The sequence below is a fragment of the Oenanthe melanoleuca genome, chromosome 3 (assembly GCF_029582105.1).
Source record: "Oenanthe melanoleuca isolate GR-GAL-2019-014 chromosome 3, OMel1.0, whole genome shotgun sequence".
Classification (NCBI taxonomy): domain Eukaryota; kingdom Metazoa; phylum Chordata; class Aves; order Passeriformes; family Muscicapidae; genus Oenanthe; species Oenanthe melanoleuca.
The window spans coordinates 17,596,602-17,611,030 of NC_079336.1; the positions used below are offsets into that span (position 1 = coordinate 17,596,602).

A 14,429-nucleotide genomic window follows, 5' to 3' on the forward strand; every position below is an offset into this window, starting at 1 on the left:
CTGGATTCCCTTTGCTTCACATCTCAGCAAGAACCTGGGGAAAAGCCAATCACCCTTGAATGTAAATAAAAATGAGTGCTGGTTTGGGAAGGGTTCCTTTTATCTCTGCTGGAGTTGTGCATAGAGTATTTCATCCTTCAAGGTGTGTAAAAGAATTTACTCATGGGAATAAGGAAGTCACTAAAGCTGATACCCTTCAACATAGAAAAAAAAAAAGAGTGGTTCATGGGTTTAATATTAAACCAGGAATGGGCTTCTTTGATCACTGAGTTTGATCTCTTAACTTGAACTTCAAACATTAGCAAATAGTTGAAGAGCTTAGTCGAGAAAATAAGGTTTCAGCCCGTAACAAAATAAGATAGTCATTCTCACTGTGATTTGTATTTCCCTGAATTTCAAAAGGATTTACATCTGGGACTTGTTTTGAATATATCTTTAGTTAAAAGAAGTCCCTTGAAAGTGACTTGTTCCTTCCTCTAGTCTACAGACAATGCCATTTTTAATAAACAGGAGAAATGTTTCTTTTTTTTTTTTTTTTTTTTTTTTTTTTTTTTTTTTTTTTTAATCACTGTGATATTGAATCTGTAAACATCTTGCAGGGTTTATAAAGTTTGTCCTCAGGATGCTTTTTGGGTACTCCAGATTGAGGCTCTGGTTTCTTTACACCCTGTTATTTCTTTCTTTATAAACTTCAACACGACATACCAAATATAAAAGTTCTGGTTTACTTGACCTTTATCTCATCCTTTCCCAAATACCGACTTTTCTGCTTGGAAAATGTTTTCTTCACTTGAGAAGCCAAGTGCAAATCCTCCAGCTTCAAGAGGGACTAAACTGCATCTGTCTACTGAAGAAAAAAATATATTTAATACACAGCTGGAACCCAGATAACTAAAATCGGTCACCCAGGCAATTGCTCCACTTGATCAGTGATCTCTGGTGGCCTCTGTTGTTTGCATCCCTGAAGACAGTGCAATTACATTCTTGAAACACTTCAGGATTTTAGTCCTCATTTATTTATTTTTAAACTAAATTTTTTGATAAATGTGCACTGAACACTACCTAAAAACCTCTTTAAAACTTTTTTCCCCCCACTAATTTTAATTTTATTTTTGAACAAATTTCACCATATTTCCAAATCCACTGGAATATATGGCGAGGCATTGATTGCAGTAAGATAATCACAGTTCTAAACCAGAAAAAAAAATTCATTCTTCACCTTATGTTCAACTCTAATAGATGCAATCACCATATAGTCTTTATAGTATATGGTAAGTTATGGCAGAGGGTGGTTTCTAGGATGATGTGCCAGACAACACTTTTCTTTCTCTAACTAGAGGTTAAGCCCAACAGTAGAAATTTATTGAGAGCCAATACACATTGCATTCCAACAAATTAAGGTGCTGGTCATCGCTTTGTTGATACAACAGAGACTCACAGCTCTTGGTGAATCAAAAACTCAGAGGGAGTCAGGAGTTGGGTGCTGGTGCTTCTCACAGCCCCACCAAAATGTTGTGGCTTCAAGCCCTGTGGCATCCAAAACCTGACAGTGATAATTCATGGTTTAGTACATTTATACTGAACTTATTACAGCAGTACCCCAGTAATGTTTTTAGAAAACCTAACTAATTTTTATTATGGCAAGAACACTCAACTGTGTTTTTATGTTCTTATGATTCCTTGTATGAGAATAATAGCAGGAGCAAGTGAGATTAACTATGGTTAAATTTACTAATTCTTTGCTGGAATTAATAAGCTGCAGAATTATATAAAAGTCAGTGTAAAGTCTGAAAACCTATGACAAATATCAGCTGTGCAGGCTTCAAACTTAATAACAGAATATCCTGAGTTGGAAGGGACCCACAAAGATCATTGAAGTCCAGACCCAAGAACCACACCAGGTGCCTGAGAGTATTGTCCAAACACTTCCTGAACTCTATTAGGCTGTGTCCACTTCCCTGGGGAGCCTGTTCCAGTGCCCAACCATCCTCTGGGTGAAGAACCTTTTCCTAATACCCAGCCTTAACTTCCCCTGATACAGCTTCATACCATTAATGTGAGGATAATATTATCCTTAACAAAGCTACTACCTAATATTTCTAATTTTTTCATTTTTGAGTTATTTAAAGCATGTACTGCATAACTCTTGAAGCACTGAAATAGCTTTCACTTGTATTCTTTTGTTTACCAGTCACAGGAAAAAAAAAACATATCTACTCCTGTCTCCTTCTGTCCTTCTGTCTCCTCCTAGCCCCCAGTCTTCTAGAAATCTCAAGCAACTCTCCAGTCTCACTGGGATGTCAATTCAAGCTTTTTGGTTAATTTTACACCTCTGTAGGATTCAGCCTTTGTTTAACAGCACACTTTTGGTGCAACAATGACTTGATCTTGCTTTTCATCTTCTCTTCCCATATATCCTGAGTTCTTTTGGCTGGTTGCCTTCTGTAGAAGTAAACATAGTCGATAAGATAAAATAGAAGAGGTAGAATGTCCTTGCAGAGTAGAAGCTTATTCTAAAAGTCCAAATTTACATTTTAATTACTTGAAACAGTTTTAGGTAACTTAGTTAAGAACAGAGCAAAGCAAAAGGGGTGCACATTGCTATCTTTGATTAACTAATTTAGGCAAGTTAAACAAACTGTAGTAAAAGTCAATACTCTTAATTTAGGTTACTAAATTGGTATCTGCTTCACTGAAACTGAAAGTGCCTGGCTCAGGAAAGTGAACTCATCTGCTTACAATACAATATAGAATTTATGAAGAGACAGATTTGCCAGAAAAGGCCTGCAGAGGAAGGCAATGGCATGGTCTGGCTTTGGCATTTTCCCCTGTGATGGGCAGGATACCTTTGGGAGTTTTGCATGCTTTCTTAAATTGCATAAAGCCACTGGAAAATTTAGGGATGTCTGTTCATTCATGACCTCTGCTAAGGAGGAACATTTAACAAGCTAAAAGTGTCACAGAGGTGTGTGATGCATGTAAGGATTGGGGAAGCAAAAAGAGGAAGCTTGTGGAATTAGGCATGCAGATGCATTGAAAAAATATCATTTTGGTCAAAGCCCTCCTCTGTCTGTACATATTGTATTAGATTGCCAGTGGGTTAGAACAAAACTAATGTGGTTACAGAGTGTGGAAGACTTCTGCATCCTCACTGGTATACCCAAAAAATAAACTTTTTTCTTTCCCCTAACTCATGATTCATCTGGGTGCCTCCAGAAAAGGTAGATAATCTGTGCAGAAGGACTCTCCAACAGTTCCAGCAGCAAGGATGGAGCACAGCACCCACATCTTTGTGGTTCAGTATCGGCAGAAGGCATCTGGTGCCACGGTGCCTGAACTGCAGGCAAGCTGTAGGTGCTCCATACGTGCCTACCTCAGCAATACATCTCTCTCCAGTGGTGATGGGCCATGCACAGCTGCTGTTTGGCAGCTAGAGTGTGACCACCCTACTCTGGGGAATAGGAAAGCCTAATATTGCACATATGGAGCCTTGTACCTGGGGCCTCAGGGTGAAAGCACACCTTGGAGCACCCTGGGCACACCAGGGAGAGATAACCTTCCAGACTAGGTGAGAAGATATCTGCAGGTTTAGGCAATCCTGAAAACTTGGTGTATAGAATCATGGGCTGGGAATAAGATTAGGTCCTTGGCACCAAAATTCACATTTAGGCAGACTGAATCACACAGTAGATTTCTAATATTTCTGAACAAATTTGCTTTGTTTGATTATTTTTCTCTGCTCTCAGGTGTACTGTTCTAGCATCCAGGTTTCTTGTTGGTCTGTTTGAATGCTGTTCCTATAGGCTGTTTGAGGGCTGATTTTATTTTGAGGGGTTGTCATCAGTCAAGACTTCTAGAGAGGAAAGGCTACAGAACAAGATGAGAGTAAACTAAGCCAGTTGTTATAATGCCCTGTGATGCTAACTTGTTCTGAAAAAGAGTGAGGACAAAATATGAGAAATTTCATTCAATCAACCAGAAGGTTACAAAAATTAAGTCAGTTAAAACTTTGCATTTACTGTTATCCCATTGTTTTCTCTGTGCCAACATTTTTTTCCCCAAAATGCCAAATCCTCTTCTCCTTAGTCATCTTCAAGGCTCCCTTTGACACTTCAAGAGGACAATTGTTTACAGTCACATACTGAGTCCATAGCAGACCTTGGAGTAATAATTTGGCATCCTACCAATTAGGCTACAGCCAAAAGCTACTAGGTCATGCCATTTCTTGATACTACTAGTATTATTTTATTATACATCTTCTTAGTTACAAAGCTGTATAAAATATTGAAAAGACTCTTTTGCTGAGAAAATAATTTAAAATATATTTTTTCTAAGAGCAATCCTTTTTTGTATGATTGCACTTGATAATAGTAGCCCAGGCTTTTCAGAGAAATATTTTCAATATTCAAACACTATATCTAAATTAGAGGACTTTATTTAGAAGGAAGTTTCATCTTTGCTTAAAAAAATGCTTTTAATCAGACACCACTTTCCTCCATATTACAGAGTGATTGTGTATTAGATTTGAATCTGATTTTCACAATTAAAATTTTTTTTTAAAAGTCTTCCTTTGCATCTGGAGACAAAATATAAATGTGCCTGTATGCAATGAGAATACATAATGTTACTCAGTTTGCATGGCTATGCAAACTGAAATGTGGAGGCAACAGGAAATTGTTTAGCAGGTTTCCAAATTATCTTCACTAAAGCTAAAGCTTCCTCAGAATAAGATTACAGTATTCCATCATTAAATTAGATTGAATATGTATTTTCTCTTATCTTCAGTAGTGCAACTGCATAAAAGATGTGATTTTGGAAAAACGGGGTAGTTCAGTGTGCCATTATTTGTTAAATACTGAGCACTGTGTGATCTGTATTTTAATTTTTACAATAAAGCCTGCTAAGACTGCATTTGCTATCAAACTGTTTTGTACAATGTAATTAAAAAGCTTAATATTTTGGCAATGTGAGAGAGAAGAGATAACTGAATGTACATCCATAAATGTTACAAATATGCATTATAAGACATATATATCCCCCATTAAAACAAGGTCATTTTTATTGGAATGACTTTCCTTGAGCACCAACAAAAAATTTAGAAAAGGGCAATATAGCCAGCTCAGTAGGTAATATTCACAAAGAAAAACAGTTTATAAGAGCTAGTCATTTGGATGTGAGAGGTAGCTCATCATCTTCTCTCAGCATTCAGTTCCATATTTGGACATTTGAATCAAAAAAGGGTGGAAGTACAGAGCAGGGACTTTCATGGGACATGTAAATTCAAGTGAAGGTATTTGCACAATAACTGCTTTTAAAATAAAACCTTTTATTAAAAGTATTTTGTCTTAAGAAAATTGAACTCTATATCTGACTTCCATATTAGCTATCTATGCAAAAAGAATTTGGAGGAAAAACAAAATAATGAAATCACTACTGGTAAGTCCTTTTTTTTCAGATTAGTGCACTCTCTCAGTGCTAGGCAGTGAAGATGAAGTATATCTCTGATACTGTTTTTATTACAGGTTTGGATTACAGATTTCTTTTCAATGACCTGTCAAAATTAACAGGCTCCTTACTGTTCACAGTTTATCAGGATGCCCCAGAGCTACTTCAGCAATGAAGAAAGCAAAGCTGTCTGGAGAACAAATGCTAACAATAAAGCAGCGGGCCAGTAATGGTAAATTTTTAATCATTATGTTCTTAAATAGTAATTCTCTATAAACTAAAATTACTGTTACTCTATTGCCTTTTTCCCTGCATGTTAAATCCACTCTATATAAGTTGTGAATTCACTGCCAGTAGACGTGAAACCAGGTCTTATGCTCTAGAAACCTGAGCCAGGAGTAGAGCAGTCAGATTGAATTATGTCTGTCTAAATCTAAAACTCTAAAATATTTCAAAGTATAATACACCATTATAATTTGCTGGTTCACATTTCATTCATCAAAGGGTAATAGTCTTATATTGTTGCAAGATTTAGAAGAGAAAAAGGGTTTGTTTCCAGAATCTCAACTCCTTCTGAGTTCCCTTGAATTCATTTGGACCTATGGCTCTATAATCTCTGCTAGATGGAGATGGCTTTGTGCTATTTCAGCTCCAGTAATCTGCAATTCTTCCTGGGAACCTTGAGTTTCAGGGAAGAGGACGAAAGTACCTTGGATGAAAGTCAGGATAGTACCCTGGTAGTTGAAGTTCAGTAAAAGCAAAATGTAGGTACCTCAGTTCAAGTCATATGATAAAGACTTGTCTGGGAGATGTCCAAGTCCTGAGTTTTCTTGGAAAAACTATGTAGTCACTTAGTCTGTGACAGTGCTTGCCTTCTTAGCTTTTGGTGTTAACTGCATTTATAGCTTCAAAGCATTTGAATGCAGTTCAGGAGGCACCTCATCCCACATGGCTGAAGAATGCAGTGACTGTCTTTGTTCAAGAACTTGCTAACCAGGGAGTGCAAGATCTGGATGTTATTTGCTGTACAACCTAGGTAGTATTGAAAACTCCTAAGTATCTGTCATGCCCAGGAAGAATACCTTAAGGTGTAATATGTGCATATTTTGGCTACTTGAACACATGGCCTACCTGAGCAAACCAGTGGCCTTCTATGATGGGGTGACTACATCAATGGACAAGGGAAGAGCTAGAGATGCCACTTACCTGGACTTCTGTAAAGCCACAGCCATAGTTTCCCACAGCATCCTTCTCTCAGAACTGGAGAGAGATGGATTTGATGGGTGCAGTGTTAAGTGAATAAGGAATTGATTCTATTCACATCCAGAGTAGTGGTCAATGGCTCAAAGTCCTGATGGGCATCAGTGACACGTGTTGTCCCTTAGGGGTCCATATTGGGACCAGTGTTATTTAATATCTGCATTAATGACATAGACAAGGGTATCAGGTACACCCTCAGCAGATTTGCAGATGACACCAAGCTGAGTGGTGCAGTGACCCTCCTGAAGGACAGGATGCCATCCAGAGGCACCTGGACAAGCTGGAGAAATAGCCCCTGGGAATCTCATGAGGTTTAACAAAACCAAGTGCAAGGTGCTGCACCTGGGTCACAACCCCAGGTACCAAGACAGGCTGGGGATGAACAGACCCAGAGCAGCCCTGCTGAGAAGGATTTGGGGTGCAGGGGGTGAGGGGCTGGACATGACCCAGCCAGGTGCCCTGGCAGCCCAGAGAGCCAAAGGTGTCCTGGGCTGGTCAAAGGCAGCGTGGGGAGGGGATTCTGCCCCTCTGCTCTGCTCTGCTCAGACCCCACTGCAGAGCTGCATCCAGCCCTGGGGTCCCAGCACAGGAAGGACATGGAGCAGCTGGAGCGAGTCCAGAGGAGGCCACCAAGATGAGCAGAGGGATGGAGCACCTCTCTGTGAGGAAAGGCTGAGAGAATTTGGATTGCTCTACCTGAAAAGAGAAGGCTTAGAGGTGACCCAATTGCAGCCTTCTGGTACCTGAAGGGATCCTACAACAAATATGGAGAGAGACTTTTTACAAGAGCGTATAGTGACAGGACAAGGAAGAATGGCTTCAAACTGCAAGAGAGATATTAAGAAAATACTCTTTGAGAGTGATGAGGCACTGGAACATGTTGTCCAGAGAAGCTGTGGATGCCTCATCCCTGGAAGTGTTTCAAGCCAGGCTGGATGGGGCTCTGAGAAACCTGGTCTAGTGGAAGGTGTCCCAGCCCATGGCAGAGGAGTTGAAATTAGATAATCTTTAAGGTCCATTCCAACCCAAACCATTCTGTGATTCTGTGACATCTTTCCTATCAGTCAGGCACTGTGGAGAAAGGTGTGAAAGATTCACACCAGCAGAAGAACGAGAGTGGGAACACCAGTTTCTCTGGCTTTAGGTGTTCACACTTTGGCTTGAGAAAAAACAGATCTATCTCTCTTCCCAGGATTATTTTATGCTTTTTTATATTAATTATAAGGATAAAAACATTAAACTGTTACAGTTTATTCCTATCTGAATTCTTAGGAATTCAGATACCTTTAAAATTCTGTGGTTTTTAATATTTATGTCACAAAATATGAGAGAGCACTTCCATTTTGCAAATTATATATCATTATTTAATAACACCCTTCTGAACCCTTCGTGAACCAATCTGAGCCTGCATCAAGCATTAAAAACAACTGCAGAATCACAATATATCCCAGCACATCAACAAAATTTCTCTTCGATGAGAAAAAAAATTTTGAATTAGTCACAGGTTCTCTTTATAATGCTGTAATATGAAGAGATTACCACGTTAAGATTTTTTACTTTCCTTCAGAAGATCTGTAAGTGGACACACTCTTTAAATAAATTACATATGACAGTGGAGTGAAATTTGTTGCTGCAGGTGCATTTCTTATAATATAAAGTTAAATGAGTGTATATAAAGTTAAAGGTCCTTTTGATCCTCCAGGCATTTTCAACACTTTCACTGGAGAATTACTACAATTTTCAAAGGAAAAGTAACGGAAAATGCTTCTTTTAAACTGCAGAATAAAAGTTTGAAGAATGCTTCCTTTTTCTTTTCTGCTTGAAATAAATTGATTTTCAAATATGGAAATAATTAATTCACTGAACTCTGATTTAAACCTTAATTATTTTAACACCCCTTTTATTTTTATGTCACACAGGTATAGAAAATGATGAAGAAATAAAACAGTTAGATGAAGAAATCAAAGAACTAAATGAATCCAACTCCCAGATGGAAGCTGATATGATTAAACTCAGAACTCAGGTAACAGTTTTATGAAGCCCTAAATTCAAGCTGCTTTTTCTACACAACTGATTAAAAAAATATAGGGAATATATTGTTCCCTTTCATGTTTCATATATATTAAAATATCTGTGCATAATTTGCTATTTATAAAATCTGAAAACAGTGTTCATTATGCAATTTTCACGTCAGTTGCCAAAAGTAAAAAAGAAAAAAAAAACTCAACCAAAAAAATAACCAAAACAAAAACAAAAAACGAAAAAGAACTAAGCAAAATACATTCTTTAAAATAATGGCAAAACATGACCTGTCATGGTCAGCTTGGTATTTCCCCTTGATAAGGCTATGCCTTTCTAATAGCAGTTAAAATTCTGTGTGACAACATGCTTGTTAACATAAGTTACAAGGTGAAGGAGCCCAGATGAGCAACATGGCTTTTGCCATGTCTTACAGAGGAAATTCAGACAGAGAAGTGAGTACCTGTTACACTTCATTGTGTAATACACTAAATGCAGCCCTTGGCAGCAGTAGTGATTCCAGACATACAGCTTAATTCTTTTTTTATTCCACATAAATTTGTTGGGGAAAAAAAAGCAGAAAACATAACACTATACTATTAACTAAAATCCCAATACTCAGCAGTCCTAAAACTGGATGGAAAAAGCAAAAGAAGAAAATAAATTGAATTCCCCTAGAGTTTTTCAGTGTCCAGCGTAGATTCTGGTGCTTGTCTCTTCACGTGATTTGAGCACAGACTCCAACAGTGAAATTCATCAGTCACCATTTGTCAATCTTTAGTCCCATGATCATAGTCACCCAAATGGTCTCAATGAAAACAAGTAAACCATTCCTTGTTACTTCTGTGTCTACTGCTTTTAGAGATGGGCACCATGTCCATTCTCCTTTTCCTCTTGTACAGTCATAAATACAAGGCAGGATCTACTTCTTCAGCTTGGGTTTTATTTAGCCAGATTGATACTGAAACCTCACTTCTACTTTATGCCTGCATTCAGAGTTCTGCTGTCATTACTTAGCCTTCATGGGATTTGGTTTGTGGGTTACACAGTTTCCTGTTGTGACCAAATGTAACTATAGGGTAGTGAGGACAAAATCCGCATGAACATAAAGCAAGAAGAATAATCAATGGTAGGAAAATTACATATATTTGCTCCTGAGAAATTTGGTCATAAATTTTCAATCTGGCAGCTTCCAATTGCCTTATGTTTTCTTCTGCTTAATACACTGTAGATGCTATTCACAAACAGACTGATTTAGCTGAGTTTTTAAAAAATGTGAAGCAGTTTGGCTGCTACCATGTACATTAGGTAAATTCTCCAGTTGTTGGTAATTTACTGCACTTTTAATTTTATATTTGGCCAGATTAATTGAAAAATAAAGCCATGATAACACTATCGCAGGCATAAACATGTACTGAGTTTCAGAGATTTATCTAGGAATTTCATATCAAGCTTTGATCTGAAATGAGTACAGAAGCCATAATTTAGTGGTCTGAATTCCAGCTTTCATACTTCAGACTAGTGCCATTGCATATTCTTAGAAATCGGATTAGGCACTTTGTGGGACTACTGAGTGTTCTTGATAAAAGAAAGCTCAGCTGTTGATTTTACTATTAAGTTGAAAGGATATTTTTCACACTTCAGTGCAGCAGATTTAGAAAAAGGATAGATTAAAATGATTAATGGGATTTTTAAAAGAGCTATGAAAAGAGACCATGAAAACATTAATTTGTCCACCAGTCATCTTTACTTCCCAAAATCTTCCTAAGATAAACCTGCCAGGTGCTTGTCTAACGTGTTCTTTACTTCCCATACTAGAAATCCCACAATCTCTGGGTAATCTGGTCTAATACTTATCTGTTTTTACCCAACTAGCTACTAAACCCTTGCAGAGAATCCCAACTAAGTTAAACTTCACCAAAAAAATTCAGAGGCCTTGATTTTTTAATACATACACTCTCCTGAAGATAAGCAGTTTACATTTACAACACATAGAGAGTTACACCGTAGTCATTATCAAACTATTAAGGGGATCAAAGTCAACAGTCACCTTTATTTGCAAAAGTAAATAACAAAATGTTTGCTGATAAATTTTTAGAAAATCATTTTGCAACTCAGATTTCAGTAAGAATAGACAGATGGGGAATATACAATGGGAGAATAGTGGAAGTCATGTGAGCACCAGAAGTAGCAACAGTCTTGTTTGATACAGATTTGCAACCCATATGATTGTAAGTGCCAGTGAAAGTTTTTCATATGACAGGAAGAAAACTTCTCCATGTAGAATTTTTTTCTATTTAATGAAGTGAAAAGTCAAGCCTTTTTCTTAGTTGGAGCAGTTGTAAGACTCTCCTTTACTCAGCTTCCTTTTTACTTGAGACTTTGGAGAAAGTATTTTTAACCTTCTAGTAAATTTGTTCAAATTTAACATCCAAATATGAGAGGAGCAGAAACACATTAAGGGAAGAGGGGAAGAACAAATCTGCAAATAATTCTGTGTTTCATACAAGCAACAGATTATCCTATGTTCAGAATACATCTAAGTAAACATTTCTTAGTTTTAGGGTAAAACATGGGGAGGGAAATTTAAGCCTTTAAGCAAACAAATACAATAATTAAATCTAAAACATGAACTAACAGATGAATACTCAGTGAAGTGGTGAGATATGCTGATTATCTGCCATTGTATTTGCAGATACTCAGCATCTCATGAAAAAAGCGAAAAGATGGTTCAAGTTGCAATGCTCAGCTAGACAGAAAATCTGTAGAATGTCAGCTCCTCCTGAATTAAGTGTGAGGTGGCTGCAGTATGCCATAATGAACTGAGTCTTCGTTGGCATCAGACTCCTCATGCTGGTCTGTAACATAAAAAAATTAGGATAGATACTGGGGTATGACTTGACTCTAAGAAGCACCTATGAAAGATGTTTTGTATTGAATACAGCATTTCCCTCCAATAGAAACAAGCTGAAAGCAAAATAAAAGAGGAGGATCCAGGTTCAAAGATGAAGAAAGTATTTTCCTTACTAATACATTTTGTGGAAATAGCTCAGAATCAATTAATTGTGACAAAACCAAGTCCCTACAATACTGGCAACTTGGATTAACTGCAATACGCACCTGTAAGAGATACTTGGAGACTGTTTATGTAGACACATCACTTTTCAAAGTTACTTCTATCAACTGATGGGCTGTATTTCCATAAACAGGCTGAAAGTTTAGGTCCAAAATAAAACATGATACCTCTAACTAGCTGACTATGCCACCAGTTTCACTATATTTACTCACCCAGGGTCAAATTAATATGCGCTTAAGAACCCTTCTGCCCATTGCTACTGCACAAACCTCTGACCTTCCCATCAGCATTTTAGTTGTATCAATTCTTGCCATAGCTCACTCTCTAGGCTAGTGTAGAAATGGATAAACCTAATTTTGAGAATTCAAAACCTTGTGTTCTTTGGCATCTTTCCACATCACTGGCTTCTTTTTTCTTGTCAATGCATATTTTAACCTACACACACACAGACCACACTGTACACTCTGTAATAGATGTTATCACCCCATGTGTAAGTAAGGACAGGGCTATAGAGGAAAGTGCAGACAGATGTGAGTGAGCTCTGCATGTGCTTTTGATGATAAGCTGGATATAAGCCAGTGCTCATCTGAAATCCTTATAACTCCATTAGCACAATGCTCTCCAAAAGCTCAGGGAAGTTTTCTCTCAGTGATGCTTTCAGCTCAAGCAGGGCACCATGAAAGGTCAGAGCTAATGTGTCTGGTCACCTGCAAACACAGGCAGAGCACAGCCTCCGTTGTTTTCACCTGTGCAAATATTCTTCAGTTTCTTCAGTTTTGCAAGTCATTTTAGGCATTGGAAAACTCTGAATTTGTACATACATTGCAATAACATGCAGTTGTTCAGCTTTCAAAAGCAGCCCTGTGAGTTTGCACATATTATACTTACAAAGAGCTAAACACTAGCAGCAAGGAGCTGTGTATGCTTAATTAACAAGATACATGTGTAGCTGAAAATATAAGAAAAGCATGACTTACTGCAGAATGCCCCTAAGATTGGCTTCTAGGAGTTTAACCGCATGGGTGAACCTGCAGAACTAAGGTCCTTAATGCCTTTCAACTGTACAAGAAAAGCTCTAAAGGAGTGGAATCAAATCCAAGTTCATTCACTCACTATTACCAGTATTGAAAAGACAAGCTGTTAAAGTTATACAACATACAGTGGGAATAAGAAAGCCTTAGTGACGATAAGAACTGCAGACTCAAGCAAAACCTTTTTAAACATGAATGAATAGACCTTTTCTCCTTTCCCTGGTGTTTCTGTTCTCTCTGCCTTCACAGAGTGCATGCTTTATACCAGTTTGCCTTACATTACATTGTACACAAATTTGTCCATTTTAGATTACCACAATGGAGAGCAACCTGAAGACGATAGAAGAGGAGAACAAAGTAATCGAACAGCAAAATGAGTCTCTTCTTCATGAATTGGCCAATTTAAGCCAGTCTTTAATTCATAGTCTAGCTAATATCCAGCTGCCACATATGGTAAGTGATTGAGAGCACAAGTTAAGGAATTTGGCGATCTTCAGTTCACCTCATATGATAGATACTTTTTTTTATGTTTATGTTTCATCAACCAGTTGGATATTTGTGGTAACAGCACTGAAACCATAGAGATACATTTAACTGCTAACAGACATGGAGGGCCTGTTCCAGTGTATCCTGTAAAATTAAGTAAGAACTAAATAGGCTTTTTTAATATTATAAAAATGGTGGCAGTATGCCTTGCTAATGTGTTATGCTTAAATGAATATACGATTAAGAAAATAAAAGTTGTATATGAACTACTATTTAATATCTCGTAGGAACCAATCAATGAACAAAATTTTGATGCTTACGTGACCACTTTGACGGACATGTATACAAATCAAGATCGTTATCAGAGTCCAGAAAATAAAGCCCTACTGGAAAATATAAAGCAGGCTGTGAGAGGAATTCAGGTCTGAACAGCTGCTATAGTGATGAAAATCTTGCTTAAAAAAAGGATGCCTCTTGTTTTTTGCTGCTGTAATTTACCAGAAAGTGTTATATATTTATTTCTGTTTGAAACAGTGTTATGCTTACAAGACTTCATAATGATTTTATGTCTTGCTTTAAAGATAGTAACTGCAGAATAGTTTTTTGAATACATTCACATTTTGTACGTTTTCATATAAGCTGACATAGTGTGATATGCCATGTAATGTTTATAGCTGCTAATGTATGCACATTTTTGGGGTATATATATTTCTGAAGAGGTAAGCTGATCAAAATAAATAGAGTGTAAATTCTTTTTAATGCTTTAGTGATTAAATGTTTTAGTATTTTGAACTGAAATGGACAAAAAAAAAACAGCTTTGAATGACAATGTTGCGGTCTGCAGCCACTTTTTAAACACTATCATTTTGCCTCATGTTGGAGGATTTTATGGGATTTAAGAAATACATTTTGTGTGCATATTGTTTCATAGCAAGAATTGGTTGCAAAAATGCTTTATTTTTGAACAATGCTTGAAAATATTATGTGACTTTTGGTTTTGAAGGATGGTGTGTGGTGGGGGCAATAAAATGAGGTTTTTTGAATTCCAAGAAAATGGCATGGATTAGATGTAAGTTACAAAATGGGTAATTTATTGTAAGACAACATCAAGC

The 14,429-nt window shown here is 37.2% G+C and overlaps 1 protein-coding gene across 1 annotated transcript in view; it reads left to right on the forward strand.

The window, feature by feature from the left end:
* The window catches only part of MYT1L (myelin transcription factor 1 like), a 223,116-nt gene that overhangs the window by 206,722 nt on the left and 1,965 nt on the right, over positions 1-14,429 (forward strand). Inside the window, exons 19-22 of the mRNA XM_056488499.1 lie at positions 5,586-5,677; positions 8,625-8,728; positions 13,141-13,284; positions 13,605-14,429. The exon at positions 13,605-14,429 is cut by the window's right edge and continues 1,965 nt beyond it. Coding sequence (XP_056344474.1) covers positions 5,586-5,677; positions 8,625-8,728; positions 13,141-13,284; positions 13,605-13,745 — 481 coding nt within the window. The 3' untranslated portion in view covers positions 13,746-14,429. The remainder of the gene's footprint in view (positions 1-5,585; positions 5,678-8,624; positions 8,729-13,140; positions 13,285-13,604) is intronic.